The sequence below is a fragment of the Panthera tigris genome, chromosome D3 (assembly GCF_018350195.1).
Source record: "Panthera tigris isolate Pti1 chromosome D3, P.tigris_Pti1_mat1.1, whole genome shotgun sequence".
Classification (NCBI taxonomy): domain Eukaryota; kingdom Metazoa; phylum Chordata; class Mammalia; order Carnivora; family Felidae; genus Panthera; species Panthera tigris.
Window position 1 is genome coordinate 22,017,734 of NC_056671.1, and position 23,527 is coordinate 22,041,260.

At 53.3% G+C, this 23,527-nt stretch overlaps 1 protein-coding gene and 1 long non-coding RNA gene across 5 annotated transcripts in view; one reads left to right on the plus strand and one right to left on the minus strand.

The window, feature by feature from the left end:
• Positions 1–4,261: 4,261 nt before the first annotated feature.
• Positions 4,262–23,381, plus strand: PATZ1 (POZ/BTB and AT hook containing zinc finger 1). Of its 4 annotated transcripts, none has more exons than XM_042961861.1 (5): positions 4,264–6,480; positions 7,874–7,937; positions 14,286–14,457; positions 20,338–20,410; positions 21,885–22,011. In XM_042961861.1, the coding sequence occupies exons 1-5, from the start codon at positions 5,210–5,212 to the stop codon at positions 21,916–21,918; spliced, it is 1,614 nt and encodes a 537-aa protein (XP_042817795.1). In that variant the 5' UTR covers positions 4,264–5,209; the 3' UTR covers positions 21,919–22,011. The 4 variants fall into 4 exon arrangements, with proteins under 4 accessions (XP_042817796.1, XP_042817795.1, XP_015393180.2 ...); XM_015537694.2 differs by having other exon boundaries at positions 4,266–6,480; positions 20,273–20,410; positions 21,885–23,381; XM_042961860.1 differs by lacking the exon at positions 20,338–20,410 and having other exon boundaries at positions 4,267–6,480; positions 21,885–23,381.
• The window catches only part of LOC122232493, a 35,338-nt gene continuing 24,532 nt past the window's right edge, over positions 12,722–23,527 (minus strand). Inside the window, exons 4-5 of the long non-coding RNA XR_006209818.1 lie at positions 22,176–22,354; positions 12,722–13,111 (exon numbers count right to left, since the gene is read on the minus strand). This is a non-coding gene — a long non-coding RNA (uncharacterized LOC122232493). The remainder of the gene's footprint in view (positions 13,112–22,175; positions 22,355–23,527) is intronic.

A 23,527-nucleotide genomic window follows, 5' to 3' on the forward strand; every position in this document is an offset into this window, starting at 1 on the left:
CCTCTCTCCTGTGCTTTATTCTATCAAATCCTCCTATTGGGTCCCTGGCTAATGGCCAATCATTCAACAAAGCCTGGCAGCTGGGGTTCATGAGGAAGTCCCTAGGAGCAAATCAAGGTCCAGGGGCCACTCTGTCTCATGCATGCTTTTGGCCATCACTTTCCTTTCTTTACCTGGCCAAGTCCTGAGTTTCTTCATTTGTAAAATGAGAATCCCAGAGCAGACACCTCATAAGGGTGTTTTGAGAATTACAGAGGGTACACTAAGTAATGCACTCAGTACCGTGGCTGGCACAGTTTGCGTTCAACAAATGTTCTCTGTTATTATCAATGCCCTGTCCATGCCCTTGGGGAACTTCAAAATGTGCTGAGAAGAAAATATATTATTATGAGACATGATTATAAAGCAATAACTAAAATAGGACCCAGTTCTGTTAAAAAACAACAACAACAACAACAAATAAACCCGAAAAATATTATACACATGTAGAAAGGGGAAAAGACCAGAAGGAAATGCTTACCTCTTGGTGGTAAGATTTCAGGAGATCTTTATTTTTCTTTGTGTTTTCATGTCTTTTCTACATTTTCTGCAATGCACATATCACTTGCAATTAGAAAAAAAAAAAAGCGCTGTGAGAGCTGAGAGAAGCTATCGCTTGGATCTGAGCTTGTGAGGAGGATGCCCCAGGGGAAATGGGATTTGAGCAGGGCTTGAAAAAATGGGAGAATTTGAAGAACTGGGGAAAGGAGCCAGAAAAAGCCTTTTTTATTTCTTTGTGTTCTGTCTGTCTCCTTCCCGAGGCTGTGAGCTCCTTGGTGGCACCATCCATGGTCTAGCTTGTCCACAACTATATCCCTAGCGTCTAAAACAAAGAACCCCAAAACCTAGTGCTTAGTAGGTGCTCAATAAATACGGACTTAGCGAGCGAATAACCTTGACAGCTCCACTTAGCCTGGGAGACAAGGATGCTCTCAGTTCCCTGTCCAGCTGGTGCACTGCCAAAACTGAGGTGCGTGGTTTCCATGGCAACAGAAGAGAGGCCGCCAGGCCAGCAGCAGGAGGCAGATGCAGGGATTGCAAGGTCTGCATCTTTTCAAGGTGCAGCCTGGAAATTGGGAACATGGTGGTGGGCTCTTTCAACAAATGTTGAGAGAAGAGAAAGAGCTTCATAAATACGGTTAACTTAGTTCTTCACTGGACAGGTTTGTCAAATATATCAATGAATGCTCAGGATGGTAGTTTGGGCCTTTGAGAGGGTGGGAGGCTCTTGGTGGGTGAAAGGTTAGAGACTCAGGAAAGTTTGGTTCTAGTCTGGACCTTGCTGTGTGACTTTGGAGAGATTAACCTCTCTGAGCCTCAGCATGTTCATTTATAAAATGGGAAGCTTGACCAACTGTAAAATTACTTATAAACATATGTGTGTGGTAAGAATATAAAATGGTACCACAGCAGTGGAACACAGTTTGGTTTCTCAAAAAGTTAAACATAGAATTATCTTATGTCCCAGCACTTCCATTGGTAGGTATATATCCAAGAGAATTGAAAATTGGAACTAAAACAATTATTTGTACATGAATGTTCATAGCAATACTATTCACAATCTCCAAAAGACCATAAATGGATGAATGGATGAAGATAGTATATCCCTACAATGGAATTTAGCCATAAAAAATTATGAAGTACTGATTTATGCTACAACATGGATGAACCTCAAAAACATTATGCTAAGTGAAAAAAAGCCCAGTTCAAAAGATCAAACATTGTGTGATTCCATTTATATTAAATACCTACAATGGGTAAATCCATAGAGACATAATGCAGCTTGCTGGTTGAAAGGGGCTGGAAGTGCGGAGTGACTGCCTAATGGGTACAGAATTTTCTCTTGGAGTGTTGAAAATGTTTTGGAACTTCATAGAGGTATTGTTGTAGGACACTGAATATCATGTGTGCTACTGAATTACACACTTTAAAATGGGTAGATTTTGTGATGTATGTAAATTTCACCTCAATTACAAAAAAAAAAAAAAAGTATGTCCTCTAAGCACACCTTGTAGCCTGAAGTACAGAATGGAATCCTGGGAGGGAGCCTAAAAGAGATAGGCAAAAATGAAGGTAGAGTTAGAGATTAATTTGAGAGATCATCACAGTCTCTGTGCTCCCGTAACAATTCTACTGCCTAGGTGACATGCAGCTGGAGCCAGAACTGAGATCTAGATCTGTCTCTGTCCATTTCTCCATGGTGGGATCCTGGGCCAGTCACTCAAGCTCCCTGAACCTCAGGCTTCCTATCTGCAAATGGGGCTGATGCATTTTCTGTTACCTTCACTGCACTGTGGATGAGGGTCCATCCTGAGCTCACTCTGTGAATCCATCTTCACTGGGCAAACCCTCTGGGATGAAGCCAGTCACAGAATGGTCTTCTAAGCAAGGCACTGGAGAGCCAGTTCCTAGATCATGAGGCACTGGTATGGAAAGGGCACACTCAGGTTAACTGGTTGGATCTGTGTGACCTTGGGTGAGTCACTCATTTCCCTGTTTCTTCAGCGGTAGAATGTATCTATCTACATGTAACTTAGAGAGATGACGTGTGTATACCGTAAGCACTCAATAATCAGATCTCTTTCCTCTTTCTTGGTGGCTGCTCCCTGCACACACTTTTGAACACAAATATTGTGGATCCTGGGGTCCGCCCAAGAACTCTGAGCTATGGCTCAGAGAGGATAAAACACTAGCCTGAGGGGACACAACCAGTTTGGGTTTAGAACTTAGATTGCCTAACTCCTGGGACAGGGAACTTTCCTCAAGCCTCCAAGCTTCATGTATTCTCTCCAACAGGCGTTTAGCACCTACTACGCCCTTGGAAGGGCAGAGGTGAGGGAGAAGAGAGACCCACCACAGAATTGCGTGCTGTGTAAACGTGACCTTTTGAATCCTCATCACTTCATGAGACAGGTGCTGCTGTCCCGGTTATACATACTAGGAAACTGACTCTGAAGCTTCAGAGCAGCCAAGTGACACCAGAACACACAACCCGAAAGCCGAGGTCTCGAATTCGAACTCGGGTCTCCCCAAGGCGCCTCGCCTGGAAGCCCCCCAGGGCGCGCGTGGCTCAGCGAAATCGAGGCGCGCGGCAGTGGGAATCCCGAGCGGAGTTGGAAGCCGGGACCGTTCATTTGCATGCTAATACCCAGAATGCTTTTCCCCTCACACCGCTTCTCTTAATGGAAGCGCTCAGTTTGGAACCGTGGAAAGTTTGGAACACATACTTTGCTCCCTCTTTGCAACTGTGGGAACTTCCCTCCCGCACACGCGGTGCCTGCAGCTCCGAACTCCAAGCACCGCTGCCCGGCGGCGGTCGCCAGCGCTTCCCGGGCAGGCGAACCTCCGTATCCAACCCGCGCACGGCAGCATCCCCGGGCCCGCCGGGGACAAAGCGCCCTGTCTTGCCGGCGGGGCCCGTGGCTTGAGCGCTCGTCGACTCTCTGGGCTGCGGGCGCTGGGGATGCTATCGGCCCAAGGAGGCTTTACAGCGCTCCCCGGACCCTCCAGTAACCCCAGTTCCCTGGGGGGTGCCGGGGTGCGCGGAGCCCCCTGCTCCTGTCCACCGCCCTTGACTCTATGTTGTCGCTTCCCTGAGCTAGTGACTTCCCGCTCCCAGGGGCACAAAGCTCGGCGTGTGGTGTTTGGGGGAAAGGCTGGACGATGGCCTCATCTCCCCAGCTCTCCCAGGCACGCAGCCCCTTGGGTTCGGTCAGTGAGCGGGGTGCAGAAGCAGCTCCGGAGGTTCGGCCTGCCCCCAGCCAGGACCCCGGGCCCTCTCTGGGGTCGGGAGCAGGGAGGCGGTCGCCGGCGACTTCTGGGGTTTCGCTCATCAAAGTGGGGCTCCGAAGGGTAACCGACGCCCGCTCCATTTACGGGTGCACACCACAGGCTGGGGGGCCCCCGATCTGCACCCCTCGGTCCCTCACCCCCTCCCTCCCGTCCGCTCGCCGCCACTCTCGGCGGGGAGGGAGGGACAGTGGGAGCTGGTTTGCTGGCTTGGCGCTTCGTTTGCATTGGTCCGGGGGGGCTGAGACTGCAGCCCCCGGCCCCGCGGGCGGGGTGGGGAGGCGGGGGCCGGACGGGGGCTCAGTCTGCGCCAGCATTGGCGGAGCTGGGGAATGGGGAGGGGGGGCAGGAAGCGGGGGGAGCGGAGCTGCGGGGGGGGGGTGTATAAATAGGGAAGGGGGGACGTGCATCCTCGGCTGGGTGAGGGGGGGGCGCTCGGCACAAAGAAAGTGGAAAGTTTTCAGCGCAGGGCGGCCCGGGCCAGAGATCCGGGTGCGCACGTGCAGGGCCGGGGGCGCCGGGGGCCCCCCACGCCGAGCTCGCCGTTTCTTTTTTTTTCCTCCCTGCAAGCGAGAGGGGGGGGTGTTGTTGGTATCGCCCCCTCCTTCTCCTCCCCCCAGGGGTGAAAGTGCAAGAGGAAGTGCAGCCGCTGCCATCTTTCCTCCGCTCCGAACACACGGAGGCCGGGGCCGCAGCGCCGCCGCTCCGCCGCCGCCTTCGCCCGGCCCGGGGAAGGGCCCATCCTGACGCCGCCGCCGCCTGCTCGCTCCAGCGTTCGCCGTTGCTACCGCCCGCCAGGCTCCGGGACCAAGCCCGCGCTGCCGCCCCTGTGCGCGCCCCGCCGCCGCCGCCTTCGCCTTTTGTTTCCTCCGCTCCGGCGCCCCCGCCCCGGCTCGCGCTTTGCAGGGGACGCAGCGCGCGCCCCCAGCGGGCCCGGGAAAAGCCGCGGCGCGCGCGCGCACGCCTGCGCGGCAGACCCCTCCGCCTCCTCCCCGCGCGCGCGCGCCCATTTTGGCTGCGCGCCGGCGCCGCCTGGCGGGCGGGAGGGGAGGTGGCAGGCGCGTTGGCAGGAGGGGCGCACCTCTTTGCTCGCGTACCCCCCCGGAGGTAGACCAAGAAGGGAGGCGGGCGGGCGGAGAGGAGAGAGGAGCGCGCAGTCGGTGGGGGCAGCTATGTGGGAGGTGGTGCGGCCTGCCGTCTAGACAGTACGATCCGGGCAGGGGGCGTGTGTGCTCGGGGCACCTGCGAGACTACAGAGCCCGGGGCCGGCACGTGTGGGGAGTGTAGATAACGGCGACTGCGCCCCGTTTCTTACTGCCTAGGGGAAGGGAGGGGGGCGGGCAAGTGCCGCGGCCGGGTTTGTGGGGAGGGGGCGGCGGCCATGGAGCGGGTGAACGATGCTTCCTGCGGCCCATCGGGCTGCTACACCTACCAGGTGAGCAGGCACAGCACGGAGATGCTGCACAACCTCAACCAGCAGCGCAAAAACGGCGGGCGCTTCTGCGACGTGCTCCTGCGGGTGGGCGACGAGAGCTTCCCAGCGCACCGCGCCGTGCTGGCTGCCTGCAGCGAGTACTTTGAGTCGGTGTTCAGCGCCCAGTTGGGCGACGGCGGAGCTGCAGACGGGGGTCCCGCTGACGTGGGGGGCGCAGCGGCGGCTCCAGGCGGCGGGGCTGGGGGCAGCCGGGAGCTGGAGATGCACACCATCAGCTCCAAGGTGTTTGGGGACATCCTGGACTTCGCCTACACTTCCCGCATCGTGGTTCGCCTGGAGAGCTTCCCCGAGCTCATGACGGCTGCCAAGTTCCTACTGATGAGGTCGGTCATTGAGATCTGCCAGGAAGTCATCAAACAGTCTAATGTGCAGATCCTGGTGCCCCCTGCCCGGGCAGACATCATGCTCTTTCGGCCCCCTGGGACCTCGGACTTGGGCTTCCCTTTGGACATGACCAATGGGGCAGCCTTGGCAGCCAACAGCAATGGCATCGCAGGTAGCATGCAGCCCGAGGAGGAGGCAGCCCGGGCTGCTGGTGCAGCCATTGCCAGCCAAGCCTCTCTGCCTGTGTTACCTGGGGTGGACCGCTTGCCCATGGTGGCTGGACCCCTGTCCCCCCAACTGCTGACTTCCCCATTCCCCAATGTGGCATCCAGTGCCCCTCCCCTGACTGGCAAGCGAGGCCGGGGCCGCCCAAGGAAGGCCAACTTGCTGGACTCAATGTTTGGGTCCCCAGGGGGCCTGAGGGAGGCAGGCATCCTTCCATGTGGCCTGTGTGGGAAGGTGTTCACTGATGCCAACCGGCTCCGGCAGCATGAGGCCCAGCATGGTGTCACCAGCCTCCAGCTGGGCTATATCGACCTTCCTCCTCCGAGGCTGGGTGAGAATGGGCTACCCATCTCTGAGGACCCCGATGGCCCCCGAAAGAGGAGCCGGACCAGGAAGCAGGTGGCATGTGAGATCTGCGGCAAGATCTTCCGAGACGTGTACCATCTCAATCGGCACAAGCTTTCCCACTCTGGGGAGAAGCCCTATTCCTGTCCAGTGTGTGGGCTGCGGTTCAAGAGAAAAGATCGTATGTCCTACCATGTGCGGTCCCACGATGGGTCGGTGGGCAAGCCCTACATCTGCCAGAGCTGTGGGAAAGGCTTCTCCAGGTGAGGAATAGCGTCCCTCCTCATGATCTGCCCTGTTTCTGGCTCGTGGGATAGTTTCTTGCTAAGATCAGGGGGTGTGGGATTGGTGGGAGTCACTTGACCCTCTAGGGCCACATCAGGTTTGGAGACAGCAGAGAGTATTTTAATGGCCCTAGTTTTGTGGTCGGGAGCTGCTTTCTCTTCCCTCAGGGAAGTTCTCTGGCACTAGGCGTGCCCTACTGTCTGTCTTCCTTTGGGCCTTGTGGGAAGGGGCTGGATTCCTCTGGCCACAGCCACTGGGCCTCACCATTCTTCTCCCCAGGCTCCCTTTGTGTTTCCGGCACCAGGCGTGGGGCCCCCTTTGGGGGCGGGAGGCTTTTCCTCCACCGACTTTCCCTGCTTGAATGGCTGCCCAGGGAGGGGCTGAAACAAGTGCATCTGGGACTCTTATGCTCCCTGCCACCAAATCCCTCCCCCAACAGAGCACTATCGATCCTGGATGGGCACACTCAAGCTTCGCCCTTCTCAGCCTCCTGGGATCATGGGGCACAGAGTTCTGCACCCAGAGTCTCCTAGCACCAAAATCTTTGATCTCCTCTGATCTGGTAGCTCCAGAGCCTAACTGAACCCACAGATCATCTTTATGTTTTCAGGACAGAGAGGAGGGGTCAAGATGTCCTTTTAGATTCACTTTTTGGTGAGCCTGATAGGAAACTAAGGACTTGTCTGGGAGCAGAGGGCTATTTTGTTTTTCATCTTAAGAGAATATTCAGAATAAAAGGCCGGTTTTAACTTGCCTGGATACTTAGGACTTGTGTCTGTGTGAACCTACAGAAGGAGAACTCCCTTGGAGGGGCCCCAACCAGAAACCAGTCTTACCGGTCAGGCAGCCCCTGCCCACCTGCTCCAGCGGGCATCTGGTTTACCAGCCCAGCTGGGGACTTAAGGCTCTATCCCTTGGCCTCTGGGGACTGAATTCCATCCGGGTGGCATTCATTGGCTGTCCTGGTGGGAGAGGCTGGGGGAGGGGAATACTGAGTTTCTAAGGGGCTTTAGTCTGGACAATGAATCACACATACCCCCTCCCAGAAAGGCCTCAGTAAGGCAGCCTTGTCCTATTCTAAAGCCACGTCCTCAGGTCTTCGAAATCATTTGAGCTTCTGGTGGTGGGGGGGTGTGGGGGGGTAGGCAAGGTCAGAGACACTCACTTCCCTTCCCCCTTTAGAGAAAACCGGGGCAGAGAGGCCCTGGGCCTGTGGAGCTGGGTGGTGACTTTGTCTTTGTCACGCTAGGATGGGGAAGAGAGAGTCCTCTCCAATGGGGTGTGTGCAGGGGGCGGGGGGGGTCTGGCTAAGTTTGTAGCCCTGTCTTTTGAGGTCTTGTTTTAAAGTCTCGTCTTGGTTCTCTTTTCCAGGCCTGATCACTTGAATGGACATATCAAGCAGGTGCACACTTCTGAGCGGCCTCACAAGTGTCAGGTAGGGGTCGGGCCAGGGCAGAGATGGGCTGAAAGAGAATGCTGCTGTTTCTCACAGCCCAGCCACAAGCCAGCTGATGTGTATGCTGGGCCGGCTGACTGACCACCACCGCTTTGCACACCTCCCCCTCTGTCCCTCCCCACCCTCCATCTGCTTTCATCCTTTGTTCTTCTCCCTGGCCCCCTCTCCCCCCCCAACTGCTAATATCCCCTCCTTCCTGGTTGCTGGGTCCTGGTTCCCACCCTGCCTCTGTCTTCGCTCTTTTGCTTGGCTTTCCTCTCCTGGTATTTGCCAGCTCCTTGGATGGTGGGTCACATTGTGCAAGTATCATCCTGGGGACACTGGCTCCCCATTGGGCCTGCTTCTGGTTCCCAGCAGTTTGCAGGGGCTACCATGGAGAGGGCAGGGTTTGTAAGGAGCTCCTGGTGATTCAGCTAACAGCTCTTACCCGTTGTCTGCCAGGCACCCTGACCTTCTGGGTCCCCTGAGCTTAGGGCACAAGGGGTGGCAGTAAGAATGACAGCGAAGGAGGATGAGAGCGGATGGTCTCATTCTCTGAGTGCTGGCACCTGTTTAACTCATTCTGAACCACATGTGCCATCAGCTAGGGCTTCTGAGGACTTAGAGAGGAGGGTGGTTTCCTCCTTGTGAGCTCTTTGTGTAGCAGTAGGTAGGGAAGGCTGGGCAAGATTCTTACCCTTGGTTTGTCTGCTTCAACAATATCTGGGGGCCCTGTGTGACCAGAAAATGGAATTTCCTCTCCTGGCCACTGAGCATTCCTGTGTGGATGGAAAATGCCTGTGTCTTCTTGGCTATCTCCCCTCCTATGCCAAGTTCCTGCCGTCTGAGGGGGAGACAGAGTGGTGGGTGCTTGTTTTACAGCCTCTGGTAGGATAACCTGTTTCTCTTATCCTGTTGGTGGCAAGGAGGGAGGGGAGGGTTCAGGGGGACCTGCAGGGAGGAATGGACGTACTGTAGGTAGGGCAGTGAGCCCCCAGGGGCCAGGTGTGGTCGGTGTTCACAGCCAGCCAGGTAGCCTCCCCCAAGGACAAGGACGCAGGGTGGGCATGCTGGGATCCGTCTGTGCCTCGCTGCCTTCTCTCTGTCTCTGATTCTCTAATCACGGAGCACATTCTGACTCTCCCAGGTAGTGTGCTGAGCAGCCTGGCAGAGTAGGAGGAGCCCAGAGGGCAGTGGGGGCGTGCCCGGTGGCCTGGGGGGGTAACCTGCACTCTCTGCCCTTTTTCCAGGTGTGGGTTGGGAGCAGCAGCGGCCTGCCGCCCCTGGAATCTCTTCCTAGCGACCTGCCATCATGGGACTTTGCCCAGCCTGCTTTGTGGAGGTCGTCCCATTCGGTTCCTGACACCGCCTTTTCCCTTTCTCTAAAAAAATCATTCCCAGCCCTTGAAAACCTGGGCCCAGCACACTCCAGCAGCACTCTCTTCTGCCCAGCCCCGCCAGGATATCTGAGGCAGGGCTGGACTGCCTCAGAGGGCAGCCGGGCCTTTACTCAGTGGCCTGTAGGCTAGCCTCGGCCTCCCCAGAGAGGGTTTTCTCTGGAGGGGAACGGGAATGGCGGTTGCTCTGAGACCCCTGCTTTTCAGAGAGCCCAGCACAATGATTCCTGCCCATGATGCCCAGCTCCTCCTTGTGTAACTTGGAGTCTTTCCCAGCTCAGGGACCCCAGGGGTAGTAAGGAGCTCCTTTCTGGATCCCCCTCATAGCCTCCAGGTTTCTTTCTGGGTTCTCTTGCCTTTTTCTCCCCCTTTAACAGATGGCACTGCTGAGTGCCTGCGTGTCCTTGCTGGGGTGATTTTAGAGTCTGGTGCTTTCCCAATAACTAAGTCACTGGTTTAGGTGCTTCCCCTCCCCTACAATGGCCTCCCCTAAGGTGTGGGGTTTCTAGAATGGGGCTTGGCTGCCCCTCTCCCCTACTCTAGGGGTGAATCCCCCTCCAGAGGAGAATGGACCAATTCCAAGTGCGTCAACTCGTGCTGCCCTCTTCCCTTCCCACTCACACAGGTCCTGCTTTCATTTCTGGCTAGTGAGTTAGACTTTTGTGTTTTTGAGGTTTACTAGCAGGTCTGCTCAGGAACTAGACTAACCAGTAGCTTTATATTGGGTCACCCCAGTATATGGCTTTGGGGGCTGAGAAAGCAGATGTAGACACCTCCCCCCTCAGATCCCAGTGGTGTGCCCTTTAGCCCCCGCAGCCTCCGCGGGGATAACAGGAGTGATGATAAAAGTTTTCATTCTAACATTTGAGGCTTTGTGTGTTTTGTCCTTGGTCTCTGTCATAACACTGACATCATTGTCCCTTGGTGTACGTACAAGCCCGCTCCTGCCCTGCCCCTCCAACACACACTCTTACAGACCCGCTGGCCCCACCTCCAGCCCCTTAACCAGAATGCCCCTCATGGTGACCCAGCAGGTGAAGACATGGTGGCTTTCATGCTCTGGGCCGGCCAGCTGCTGTGCCCGGACTTTGTTTAACAGCAGGGGCATCTGTTTTGCATCGTGTATATTCTGAAAGCGTCAGAGGTGAAGAGATGAGCTCTCTGGGAGTTGGTTCCCTGGGCAAGAGCTGGGCGCGGGGTATACCTCTCCACCTCTCCTGATGCCATAGATGACAAAAGGGGCCAGTTACAGAAACTGATGCCACAGCTTGTGTGAAAAGGCCATTTGAATGTTGGGGCATGAAGCCTCAGGCTTGGCAGTGACACACAAATCTCTCTTAACTGGCTCAGATGCCTCAGGCATGCTGGCTTAATGGTGCAGTGGGGCTGTGGCATTATCTCCATGTGGAGTTTGGCCTGAAGCCGAGAGACCAGAGCAACTCAAAACCTCTCCCATTGCTTCCAGTGGCCCCACTTCTCAGGGGCAAGTGGGGTGGTTTGGGCTGGAGGATAGCTCATTAGAGAAGGAATGAATTGAAGTGGGAACAAGGGAGCTGGCACCCCCAAGAAGGGGGCCAGTGAGGACAATGGCACTAGGCCTCCATTTATTGCCCTTAGACTTTTCCAGGGCTATAAAAAAGACTGCTTAAGACCATGCCTCCATCCCTACCCCAGGCTGCCAGACTTCAAAGGTCACCAAAGGTTGGATGTGCACTAAGTGTCCCTGATACCATTTGGGCCCCATTCCTGAGCTGCTCAACCCCTGGGAAGAAAAGCTTTAGGAATTCTGGGATGGGGAGAAACTGTCAGGGGAGTGAAGGGAGCATGACTAGGACTCATTGTTGAGTGGTGATGACCAGAGGTGGCCCAAGCTCAGGGTGGCTGGGCCAGGACCTGGCAGGTGTGCTCCTAACAATAGGCTGCCTATGCACAGGGCCGTGGGCAAGGTGCGGCCATTCCAAACATCAGTGGTGATCAGAGCATGCTATGCTGGCTCGCTCTTGTCCCATCAGGGACCCTCTGTCTTCTCCCTGTCTCTAGGATGGGAAATGTCTTTCTCCTGAGTGGCCCCAGTATAGAGATTCTAGGTGTCCCTTTCTTTGAGATCTGTCTCCCCTTTGGCCACTCTTTTGTGTCCTGTGCCCAGACTCTTTATGTTGTGTGTTGTCTGAACTTCGGGCAGGCCTAGACTCAGGCTTGTACACTTTGACAATTCCCCCCGAAAACCTTGGAGACTTGAGCCATGAAGGGTCAATTCTGGCACAGAGAAGCCAACAATCACTTCAGCTTGGCTTTGTAATACAGTGAAAGTTTTTGTTGTGTTTGTGCTCCCCCCCCCCCCCCCCCCCCCCCAGCAGCAGATTTCTATTCCTAATTATGTTTGCTCAGGCCAAAGTCAGCTTTCATTCCTTGAGAGATAATCAATGGAGGAGGGGGGCGGGGAAAATCTACTTGGTCTGGGATTTTAATTTTGCCTAGCTAATCCCTCAAATGGATAATCTACTTGTGGATAATTGAGGTTTGGCTGTCCATTATCTTTAGGTAGCACAGTGTGACAAGCAATGCTTTAAAGGACAGACCCCGAAAGGAGGTTGGCAAGAGAAACAAGGCATCGCTTTCACATCTCTCTAGTGGCGCTTTTCCCAGGGACCGCGGAAGATGGAATTCTGAATGTGTCTTTCACCGCACTTTCTTACACCTGGTCCATCTTTGGTTCCTTTGAGTTCTGAGGCGTAGACCACACTGCCTCTCGTTGCTGGGGAGCCGGTCCTCAAGTCACTGGTTGGCAAAGCTGGCTCTATCCCCAGATAAAAAGGCAGGTGCACCCCTCTCTCCTGGGGGTGTTTTTGGCAGCCCCTTCTGGTTTATAGGCTGGTGGGCTGGGTGGAAGATGGAATGTTCCCCCCACTGTCACCTACGATTGGATCATGAGGTCCCTGAGGTGGGGCCCACTTGTGGCCTTGAGACCAAGCACCCATCATGCTTCCTGAGTCACCTGAGTGCTCGAGTTTGTCTGCACAAATTCTGTCACCTCTCCCTTTCAGGGGAGTCCTGGCCACCCCACACACTGCGTTAGAAAATATCAGTACCTTTCACTCTCCAGAAGCTATGGGTGCCAAGTCTGGAAATGGGAGGGGCACAGGCTCAGGGGCTAGTTCCTGTTCCAGCAGTCCTATATCCCCTCAGGGCCTCTGTCTGGCCAGCTGTAAAGTGGGGAAGGGAGGGATACCTCAGGGAAGCTGGGAAGAAAGGACGGGTAGGGGACTGGCCTGGCAGTGGCAGTGTTTTGACTGCTGTTTTCTCTAGTAGTAGAGTCCTGTGCTTCAGGCAAATCGCTCTCCACACTCAGCTTCCTCATTTGTCAAATGAATAAACTCAAGGCATAAAACAGTTACAGGTGGTATCTCATTAGCATAAGGTGTTCTGTTCAAATGTGTTAACATTTACTTAAAAGCTAATGACCGAGAATGGTAAGGCCTGTCCTGATGTGCACAGACATTTGGGACGGGAGTAGGAACAGAGGTGTCTTTAGCCTCCACGATATCGAATACATTGGTGTCTTCCTTTGATTACACAGTAAGGAGATAAACGTTTGTACCTGAGGTGATGGGGTTCAGACATTTACCTTGAGGTCTCGGGATCTCAGGCTATGCTTCTGTTAAACAGAGACGGCAGGAGCAGCTCCACTCTAGAGAGTTAATGGGGTGGCGGGTCTTCAGTGGGTTAATTGTCACTCTGTAATGCACTTAAAGGTGAATGTTGCTTTCTCTTGGGGTTCTAAAATAGTAAACACACACACACAGAAAAGGAGTCAGACTTGACATGAACCTCTAAAACATCTCCATGGAACCAAAACAGCTTGAAAGTCACCAGACTATAACTCTCCCAAGGACTTCCCTGACATTCTGTGACCTCCAAGGCTGGGGTAACTGGGTGAGCCCCATATGAGGAAGGGCTCTTGGTGGGGGGAGGTCAGGGACTGAGACTGAGTCAGACCCTCGGGTACAGGAAATGCCTGGGGACCTGGGGCTGCCTCCCAGGATGCTGGTGCTGACCGTCAGCTTCTGGGTCATCTGCTCAGGTTCTTGCTAGGAGTTGGTGCTCACATCACAGCTTTCTATGGCCATCCTCCCTTGGAGGGTGATAACATGGCCTGCTTTGGAGGGCTGCTGTAAGGCTGGATTGCAGGAGATCAGTGTCTTGGAAAGGCTAATCGTGGTGCCTGCCTGGCACAGAATGCATGCTCTATCAATGTGGGGTGGTATCATTCTTGTCATTACCAGCTTTTCCCCAGCTTCATGTCCCACAAATGCTTCTGAATCATGCAGCCTTCCTTCTCTCTGCTCAATTCTCACGTTAGCAGAATCGACTATCATTTTATGGGCTGCTTTCTCAATACAAGCCCGCAAGAGTATTATAAGGAGTAATCTCTGTGCTTTGTCCTGCCTTTCCTTTCCATTTCCCCATGGCCAAGACTAATGTCATGTTTGAATAAAGTGGATAAATTGAATTCTTTGCATAAAGCAAGTAGAGAAAACTCAGGATGGAGAACAGGAAGACTGGTCTGTTCACATGCCAGTTTACTGCTGTAAATTCACTTATAGTCAGTGCAACTAAAGTCAGTTCTTCATGTTTAAGAATGAACAAATGCCTCATCTTTCTTTATTCTGTAAAGGAGTGTGGAACTTAATGTACCAGGCTCTGGACATGTTGTGGTAGCCATCTGGAACCAATAATTCCAACTCAGGTGTCTCATGAGGAGGCATCATGGAAAATAAGAGCAGCTTACTTGCCATTCTGGGGAGAAAGCATGAGCCACATGTAAAGCTCTCTTTATTACAGGGAGTCTATGTGTTGGCCAGAAACAGTTTTTGTTTCCTGGTGTGCTTGGTGGGAAGTCAGGAATGTGATGCTAGTTTTCACCTCATCTCGTTTTCCTTTCTGCCCTCAGACCTGCAATGCTTCTTTTGCCACTCGAGACCGTCTGCGCTCCCACCTGGCTTGTCATGAAGACAAGGTGCCTTGTCAGGTGTGTGGGAAGTACTTGCGGGCAGCGTACATGGCAGACCACCTGAAGAAGCACAGTGAGGGGCCCAGCAACTTCTGCAGTATTTGTAATCGAGGTAATCTCCCTGCTGTTTCCTCATTTCCAGGGGATGGGCCTGAGCTTGTGTGGGAGGCCAGGGGTGTCCTGATCACCTTGCCTCAGACTCCACTCCTTGCACGGCTGGCCCTCCCTTCCCACTGAACGATAAACACCTTCGTTGCCCAGGCGGCTATTTGCCATCTCTTCCTTCCCAGACTTGGGGTGCTTGGGATAGGAGTTCCCAGGAGATCAGCAAGTGGGAACGGAAGGAGAGAGTACTGTTTCCAAGTCTGGGCTCATAACACATGTGCTGGGCAGATGGCAGGATGGATACATTTCGTAGACACCACTGAACTACTGAGGTTGGTGGGAGAGTCATTAAGCCCCAAGAAGTGGGGGAAAAAGAGGGTCCTGCTTGAGAGCTTTGACTGGCTGATTTCACTGGCATGTGAAATTCAGCAACCAAGGAAGGAGGTTGAGTCTGGAGATGGACAAGGGGCAGAAAGTTTCTAACACAAATGGTCAGGAAAGAGCCCAAACCCAGGTGACTGTGGCCTGGATGAGACAGGAACATAGACGGTGCTCTGAGCAGGACAGTGTGCTTGAGGCCGAGGTGGGCCTAGGTGGAGTCTGGTTCTGTGGCCCCAGTGTTGTGTTGGATGAAGTCTGGCCTGCCCCTGAGCTTCTGCCAGGGCTTGTTGGTGGTTGGAGGGCTAAGATTTGTGTCATGCAAGCACAGTGTCAGTGGAGGAGGCTTGCGCCGTATCTGTGCCGAAGGTTGGGGCAGCCGTCTGTGGTGGGCATGAAGATGCTTCTGCACGGTGTGCTTGCTTTGGCCAGGTGGGGACCTTGCTGGGAAGTCCTTTCTCCTGGGACTCTCTTGTCCCAATGCCTCTGGAAGTCTTGGGTATGGCTTAGTGGATTGAGTACTGAACTGGAGTTGGACTGAGGGTTTAGTCCACGCCCCTCCTACCTTGCCCTACTCTGTGACTTTGAGCTCTCCCTTCCCCTTTCTGAGCCTGTTTTTTCATCACTTAAATGGGGTTAAGAACACCCTGCCTTGCCTACCTCGTAGGGTTGTTGTGATGATCCCAGGAGACAAGGTAGGTGAAAGATCTCTGAACTCCCCACAAGGACCTGCATCCTTGGGAGGTCCCATCCTTGCGCTTTGTAACAGTGTTAGGAAAGACACAGCTCACTGACACTCTGGTTTGGACCAGGCACCCCTGCAGTCCTTGGCTGGAATCTTCGGGTGCTTCTGCTATCTCCATATGCCCTGAGGTCGTTGGTGGAGGGAGACTGCTGAGTAGCTGGGTGTTCTTGGTGCCCTGGAGCTGGGTCCCTCCCTGGGATTGCACACCTGGGGTTTGCCTTGAAGGCCACTGGATATAGATGTTTGTACCACCAGGAAATCTGCTGTGAAAGTGGGGAGGTGGAAATAAAAGTTGCTTAAGCGTCTGTCCTACTTTCTGACACGTCAGTTGAACCCTTTCTGGCAGGAGCTTCCCCTGGAGGGTGGGCAATGGGGTTGTGCGTGCAGGGAGTTATCAGGCTGTGGCTGACCATCTTAACTGTGGCTGCCCCAGCTCTAGAAAAAGCTGGTTTCTTATCTTGCTTCATCCTAACCTGGCTTTCTGACAGAATTCCCCTGTCCCCCGACCGGCTCCTTACAAATAACTAAACCTGCAACATGCCGTCAGCAGGCGTTTGGTCAAGTTTTCAAGCCTGAGGTTCTCCATCTGAGAACTGAGGTCAGAGACCAGAGGCTGGAAAACAGTGAGAGCAGAGAAGGATGTTAACGATGAAACTCAGAGCCTAGCTCAGATTGCCGAGTCGGGCAAGAACTGAACGGGAGACCCAGGGCCATGGCCCCTGGGGGCCCAGCTCAGGAGGAAAGAAGAGCTGAGAGCAGCAGGGAACAGCAGGGAAAGTCGGCCCAGTTAGGAGACAGCTGATGTGGCAAAGCCAACAACTGGCGTACATCAGGACTTGGGCAGCAGCCACAGACCACGTGACTGGACTGGGGGAGCTGGAAGAGTCAAAGCAGAGCCCACCTTTGCTCAGAAAAGCCAAGACTAGATCTGGATCATAGGCTAAACAGCTCTGGGTCTCAGAGTCAGAATGGGAAGCCCCATCCCTCCAACAAGACGAAGAGGACTCTGGTCCCACCCTCCTACGCATACAGGAGGAAGAGAAAACAATTTTGGTCTTTATAAGAAGTGAAGGAGCGGGATTCTATCTCAAGACTCATTCATTGGCAGAAATAGAAGGAGACGACTCCTGAGGAAATAAAAAGAAAAAGGAAGAGGAACGTAGTTTGTCCAGGAAGAGGATAAGGATACCAAAGACATCGAGACCTGGAATCAGAATGCAGAAAACTCTGGGTCATTCTTCTCCCTGCCCACCACCAAGGCTGTGATATAGGAAGGAGAGCACAAATAAATGAATGTGCTTATGTCCACAAGGGTTCAAGCAAAGGCTGATGTCAGCCAGATGGTCAGATGGTCGAGGTTGGATCAGGTACCCTCTGACACCCTTCAATCTCAGGCAGTCAACTTAACTACCTATAGATCCTCCGGTCTTTGCCACACAAGTGACTCTTGCCCATGAAGAATGAGAAAGAAGGGAGGCAGGCAACCTGGCTGCTCTAGCCCCACATTTGAGATAGATGACATTGTCTTTGTCCTAGAGACATACCAGGATGTGGGTCATACCATCTGTAGAGGAAGATTATTTGCAGTGGAAGGAGTTTTGATGCTAGAAAAAGCTTGTTTCTTCATTTTCAAATTGAGGAAATGAGTTGAGCTGAATAGTGGGAAGGAGAGAAGGACCTGGTAGATTCACCATGATTTTCTTCCTTTTAAAAAGTTTCTGTAGCAAGGTCTTTGTATATATGCACACGTACTGGTATGAGAAAGAGAGATAGCTTATTGGAAACCTGCCTTTGACAGAGACAGCATTTGAACTCCAACATCATTGCTTAAAGGGGAGGAAGCCTTCTCCCCAGTCAGAGGTGAGCACGCAAGTTGTCACCAGTGCCAGTAATGGACACAGCCAGCCTGCCATTCCCCTGGACTGAGCTGATACAAACCTACTTAGTGCCTCCCTCCAGCACAGCTCTGTTGGGCATGGTCCCAGCAGGGTTTGGACAAGAAGAAAGCAGTCCCTGACCCCTCTGTGTAAGTGGAATTTGTGAAAGGAGATTGCTTCTGGAGTGCAAATTGCAGCGCACCAAGCAAGAAAATGCCGTGGAGGAGCAGCAGTCTTTGGCTGTGAACTCTTCATCTCTGGAGTGCGGGGGAGGCTAGCTTGTTGGTTGTAGTGAAGTCACATGTGTGTGTGCTCACTGTCTTGACATCATTCTGGTGCCTGGATCAAACTGCCTCTCTGGTTCTTGGTTAATCAGTGGTGAATGGGCAGGTGAGTTCCGAATTCCCAGTAAACATTTCTGGCTTCAAAGATGTGTTCTCCGAAACTCAGCTTCCGTTTTATCCCAACACTTGGCTGCTGAGTTGCTCTGTGTTTAAATTCTGGGCTTTAAATGGCAGCTGTGGATCCACTCCTACTACCCTGCCATGTGGTTTTGCTATAGATAGTACAGTCTGCAGCTGGGGTAAAGTTAAGAGGACCTAGCCATGTGTTTCTCAGACTGTTTTTCAGGAAAACACAGCAGATTTTCATTGAGCATTTGCTGTGTTCCCCTGGTGTAGTTCTTTCCACAAGGAGTAAATATAATAATTCCCAGTGCTCCTTTCCTCCTTTCCCGTCCCCTTTAATCTCAGTGGACCTGCTCTGCTATACCATGGAGAGGGCTTCACACCACTTCCGAGGCTCCACGGGAATTAAAAATCGAAAACGAAACAAATCCCTTCTAAAATGGAGTTGTGATGTTCTTGGAAAGGCCTGATATCTTATGCTGGTTGCCAGGGGCCACAGTACCAATCCCAGGGGGCAGGGCTAAGGTCCTCTTTCCTGTTAGCCTTGTCTACTCATTCCTGACTGCAGCCTCCCTCATAAGAATGTTTATATGGGACCCTCTTAAGCCAGTCTGTCCCCCGTGGTTGGCCCCAGGCAGACTACTTGGTCACAGCACAGGATAACTTGGCTCTACTAGGCAGGGCAGGACTCCAGAAACTGGACCAGGGGTCTATAGAGTAGCTGTATCAGGAAAGAAAGGAAAAGTCACTCAGTGCCCCTTTCCTCCGAAACCACCAACTGCTACTGTCAGGGGAGTGTGTGTTAAAGATTTTCACAGGTCAGCTCCTGTCTACTGGCTGCTTCCATTCTAACCCACCAATATGGCGGAAATACATAAGGGCAAATGGTGATAAATGAAACCTACCACCGAAATCCAAGGGATGTTTCTGCAGCCAGGGCCTACTAAAGAGTCTTCTCAGTGGTTAAGTACCACACGGTAGCACATGGTCCTGGGGTTGGAGTCCAGGCTCTGCCATCTAGTAGCTGTACATGTGACCACAAGTCACTTAACCTTACCAACCCTCTTGTTTTTTCATCTATGAAATAGGTATATTCATAATTCCCAGCTCATAGGGTGACTGGTGGAATTCTATAGAATAAAGCATGCAACGTGCTGGGCCCTGGCACACCATTATCACTTGCTAAAAGTGAACCTAATAAACTGTTCCAGCAGCATTTGAAAGGCCATGCCAAATCAGACTTGTGCAGACATTACACAGTACCCTGCAGCCTCTGACATGTTCAGAGTGGATCCCACTGTTATCCTATAACTGTAATTTTAAAGGGGAATAAAAGCACTTGAGAATGTGTCAACCAGATCTGGAGTAGATTAAAGGGCACTAGACACCAGGTGGACCTTATGCTAAAATGCTTCGGTTCCTGCTGAAAGCACGTCCTGATCCTTGACCACTGTGGAGTTTGATGACACAACTTCCTGCAAAACCCAAGTCAATTTCCTTTGACTGGCCCACCTGGTTTCATGTCCTCAGACTTGTGGCTGGTGTGGAAGTTGGCCCAAGATCTACACTTCCCAGCGTGAGCTATCGTATGGCTCGAACTGACCAGAACATCTGGGTTGGGCTGCTGCAGTTTTCAAGATGGCTGGATTGCCCCTCCTCCAAAATGAAAGCAAAGATTATCTCTTTTTCTTCCTTAAGTGAACCTGATGGATGCTCCAAACCCAAACCAAAAAGATGACCATGAATAAGAGCTGACTGAGCCTCTTTAACGTAACTTGCTATTTTTGTTGTTCCTCAGAAGGTCTGAAGAATTACTAAATCCAGTTATTTGGAAAGTGAGAAAGTTAGCAAAATAGAACATGTCCTGCTAGATAGAAGGAAGGGGACTCCTGGAGGCATTCTTTTGGGATTTCATCTTGCCTCCATCTGGTTTGTTGTGCAGTTTGCCTTTACAAGTGTTAAGCAGGCGTTCTGCTGGCTGGAGTCCTGTGGCTGCCATTGAGCCTCATTGCTTTTCTGACTACATTTCTAGCCAGGGTCTCTGCAGCTGACCTGGGGCTGTGGGACATCTTCTCCAACCGCTCATTACTGAGGCACCAAGCAAGCCGAGGGGCATTTGGCCTCTGGCCCTGGGAGGAGCAGGATCTCAGGCCATCCCTCCAGGCAGCCAGCCTGGGTCCTACACCTCAGCCTTGCAGAGTGGGCTCTGCAGAGAAGCCGATTCGAGGACAGTGCCACCCGTCCTGAGCCAGGTGGCTCCTGTGGTTGCAACCGTTTTTGAACCAACAAGGGGGCCCCTTCTAGGTGCAGCTGACCTGGGAATGCTAGCCAAAGCGGCCAGAGGAGAGGCGTGGGGGAAGCAGAGAGGTATCTCTGTGCTGGCCGCGGGATCTCATCTCCTTTTGTCTTGTTTAGGTTTCTCCTCTGCCTCCTACTTAAAGGTCCATGTTAAAACCCACCACGGTGTTCCCCTTCCCCAGGTCTCCAGGCACCAGGAGCCCATCCCGAATGGGGGAGCAGCGTTCCACTGCGCCAGGACCTATGGCAACAAAGGCAAGCGACCCCTTGCTCTGCACTTTGCTTCTCTGCGCAGACTGTGTTGTGGGGGCGCTGGGCCGGGCGTGGGGAGGCGGGAAGGCTGCCGGCTTGCTGGCCGCCTCAAGGAGGCTCTGAGATCTGAGTGGCAGTGGCCTCCAGGACAAAAGTCACAAGTGGGTATCTCACTCCAGGGCAGTGAGTGAGGCTTTTAGGGCACTGCCAAGATCCAGCCCCCGCCTCCTCTTCCCCAGCCTTCCTCCCTTGCTCCTGGCCAGCCCCCACTGTCTGGAGCCCTGCAGGGATGCCCCGGGCCCAAGGCTGGAAGCAAGTCCTGCATGATGAGTCACTCTGGGCCTGTCCATTGCCTGTGGCCCTTTAAGGATGGTGTGGAGCTGTGGCTGAATGCTTTCTTTTTCTTTGACCCTGTGGGCAAGGGGGAGCCAAGGGCTGGCTTCCTCCTTGATAGGGGTGACTGGTTGCTGTGAGTGGCCCTTTCTGGCGGGCCTCTGGCTGCGTTTGTGAAATGCATGGCGATAAATGAGATATGTGACTGCCTCTGACTTGGAGTTGGTCTGCAGAGAGCTCCCTAGGGCCCACCTTCACGTGTTGATTCAGGTTGTTCTGTGGTATTTCTAGTTGTTGCCTTGGGGATGATGCCAGGGGCTTGGCAGACGGCAGAGATGGCAGAGATGGCATGCTCCACGCTCCCATCACAGACCTCCCTTCCCGGCATGGCTCTCTGAACCCAGGCAGGAAGCTTCTGATTGGTGGACTGCAGTGTGGGCAGGGCAAGGCAGAGCAATGAGGATTGTCTTGAGGCCCAGCTTGTCCTGAGCCCTGTGTGGGGACAGTCAGCTGACCGAGTTGTTCAAAGTTACTTTTTAATCTCTATGCTTTGGCCGCTGGGCCCTGGATGGGTTTTGGCAGAAGGAAGGCAATAAGGGCAGGGCTTGTGTTTGCAGCATTGGGAAAAGGATTGGCTTCTGTCTCAGCCATCAGTGGGGTCTGCCGGGTTGAGGACCTCACGGCTTTGGTTCTGCCTTGCTAGGGTGCAGCTAGTCTGGTGTGGAGGTGAGGCCATTGATATACCTGTTCAGCATCATCAGAACAGCCATCTTACCCCCAGGGGCAGCCAGCAAAGTGCCTAGGAACTGGGGGTCTTTGAGTTGCTCTGGGTGGAAGCAGTGGAGGCCCCTTCTCCGTACCCTCTTCCTTGAAGCAGGCTGAGATGGTGGTGAGCGATACACGTGCACCTGCATGAAGAGTCCGCGGCGAGGGAGGCTGGCAGCCCCAGGGCCCTGCTGTCTCACGCCCATAGGCACACCAGGCTCCCAGACTGACCAGCTGAACCTCCGTGGGTTCTGCCAGGGCAGTGGCTGGCCATCCGCTGCCTTCCACAGGCCTATGAGCTGGCCTTTCCCGACCCCTCCAGGAGGGGGCATCTCCAAAGCCTGGCCTCATCTCTCCTGTGTGTTTTGTTTTCTCCTAGAAGGCCAGAAATGCTCACATCAGGATCCGATTGAGAGCTCTGACTCCTACGGTGACCTCTCGGACGCCAGTGACCTGAAGACGCCTGAGAAACAGAGCACCAATGGCTCCTTCTCCTGCGACATGGCAGTCCCCAAAAACAAAATGGAGTCTGACGGAGAGAAGAAGTACCCCTGCCCTGAATGCGGGAGCTTCTTCCGCTCCAAGTCCTACTTGAACAAACACATCCAGAAGGTGCATGTCCGGGCGCTTGGGGGCCCCCTGGGGGACCTGGGCCCTGCCCTCGGCTCACCTTTTTCTCCCCAGCAGAACATGTCTCTCCTCGAGTCCTTTGGGTTTCAGATTGTTCAGTCAGCGTTTGCATCATCTTTAGTAGATCCCGAGGTTGACCAGCAGCCCATGGGGCCTGAGGGGAAGTGAGGCAGATGCTGTGTCCCCACGGAAATGGCCACCGGGGACCGCTGAGAAATGCTGTGAATGCGGAGGGAAGTAATGTCTTTGGGTTCTGTAGCTGAGAGATTTTTATTCGTTTTTAACTCCCCCTTCCCCCCACCCTGTCACCCCACCCTCTCCCTCTCCACCACCCATCCCTTCAGTGGTCTTTAGAAATAGATTCTCATCTGATACTCTGCAGAAATATCTGCAAGACCTGGTATGGGACAAGGGCAGAAAACACTACATAGGCCTCCAAGGCCACACCAGTCCCGGTTTCTCTAATGGGTGGAAGCTGGAATTCCTGGTGCTCAATTCTTAGTGATCCCAATCCCAAACCCACACGTGACGGCATTCAGGGAACTCAGTGATTTGGGTCCCCTCCCCCTTCTCATATCCCTTAAGAGAAACCACATCAGGGTCTCCACCCACTTACACAGTGCTGATGCCCAACTATTTTCAAGAAAGCTGGAAGCCTACAGCATCCCATGGACCATGGGGTGAGTGCCCGCTGAGAGCCCCTGAGCTTGACCCTTGACTTGGAGGGCCTCAGACCTTTCTGAGCCCTACCTAGAGGCTAGCATTTCGCTACTAGGACAAGCTGGGCTATTGAGGACACCCCCACCCCAAATTCCAGTTCTTATGTGATTTTAACCATTCAACTTGCTGTTGGGTTTTAATTCTCTAATTATTATTATTATTGTTATTTTTTAGGACCAGTTGTAGTGAATTGCTACTGAAAGCTATCCCAGGTGATACAGAGCTCTTTGTAAACCGCAGTCACACGTTAGGGTTAGTATTAAACTTTGTTTAGATGTACCATAATTAACTTGGCTAGTTGATTGTTTGAAGTCTATGGAAGAAATAGTTTTATGCAAAATTTTAAAAATGCCAGTCTGGTCAGGGAAGTAGCGGGTTTCAGTGTTGTTGGTAGCCAGGAAGGCAGGAGAGCTGGCAGGTGGGGACATTGTTGTGTACCTCGGCTGTGTCACGTGTGAGCAGGCCCAGGGTGACCTGGTGCTGTGAATTGATCTGATCAGACTGTATTAAAAACGTTAGTACGTTACTCTGCCTGCTCCCCTGAGTCCAGTTTTTCAGCTAAGGGTGGGGGTGGGGGTCTTTGGGATGCAAAGGGTGGGCACCTGGGGGAGAGGTGGGATCTCAGGAGACCTCTCTGCCTCCTCATTGCACCAGCTGCAGCTGCACTGGGAT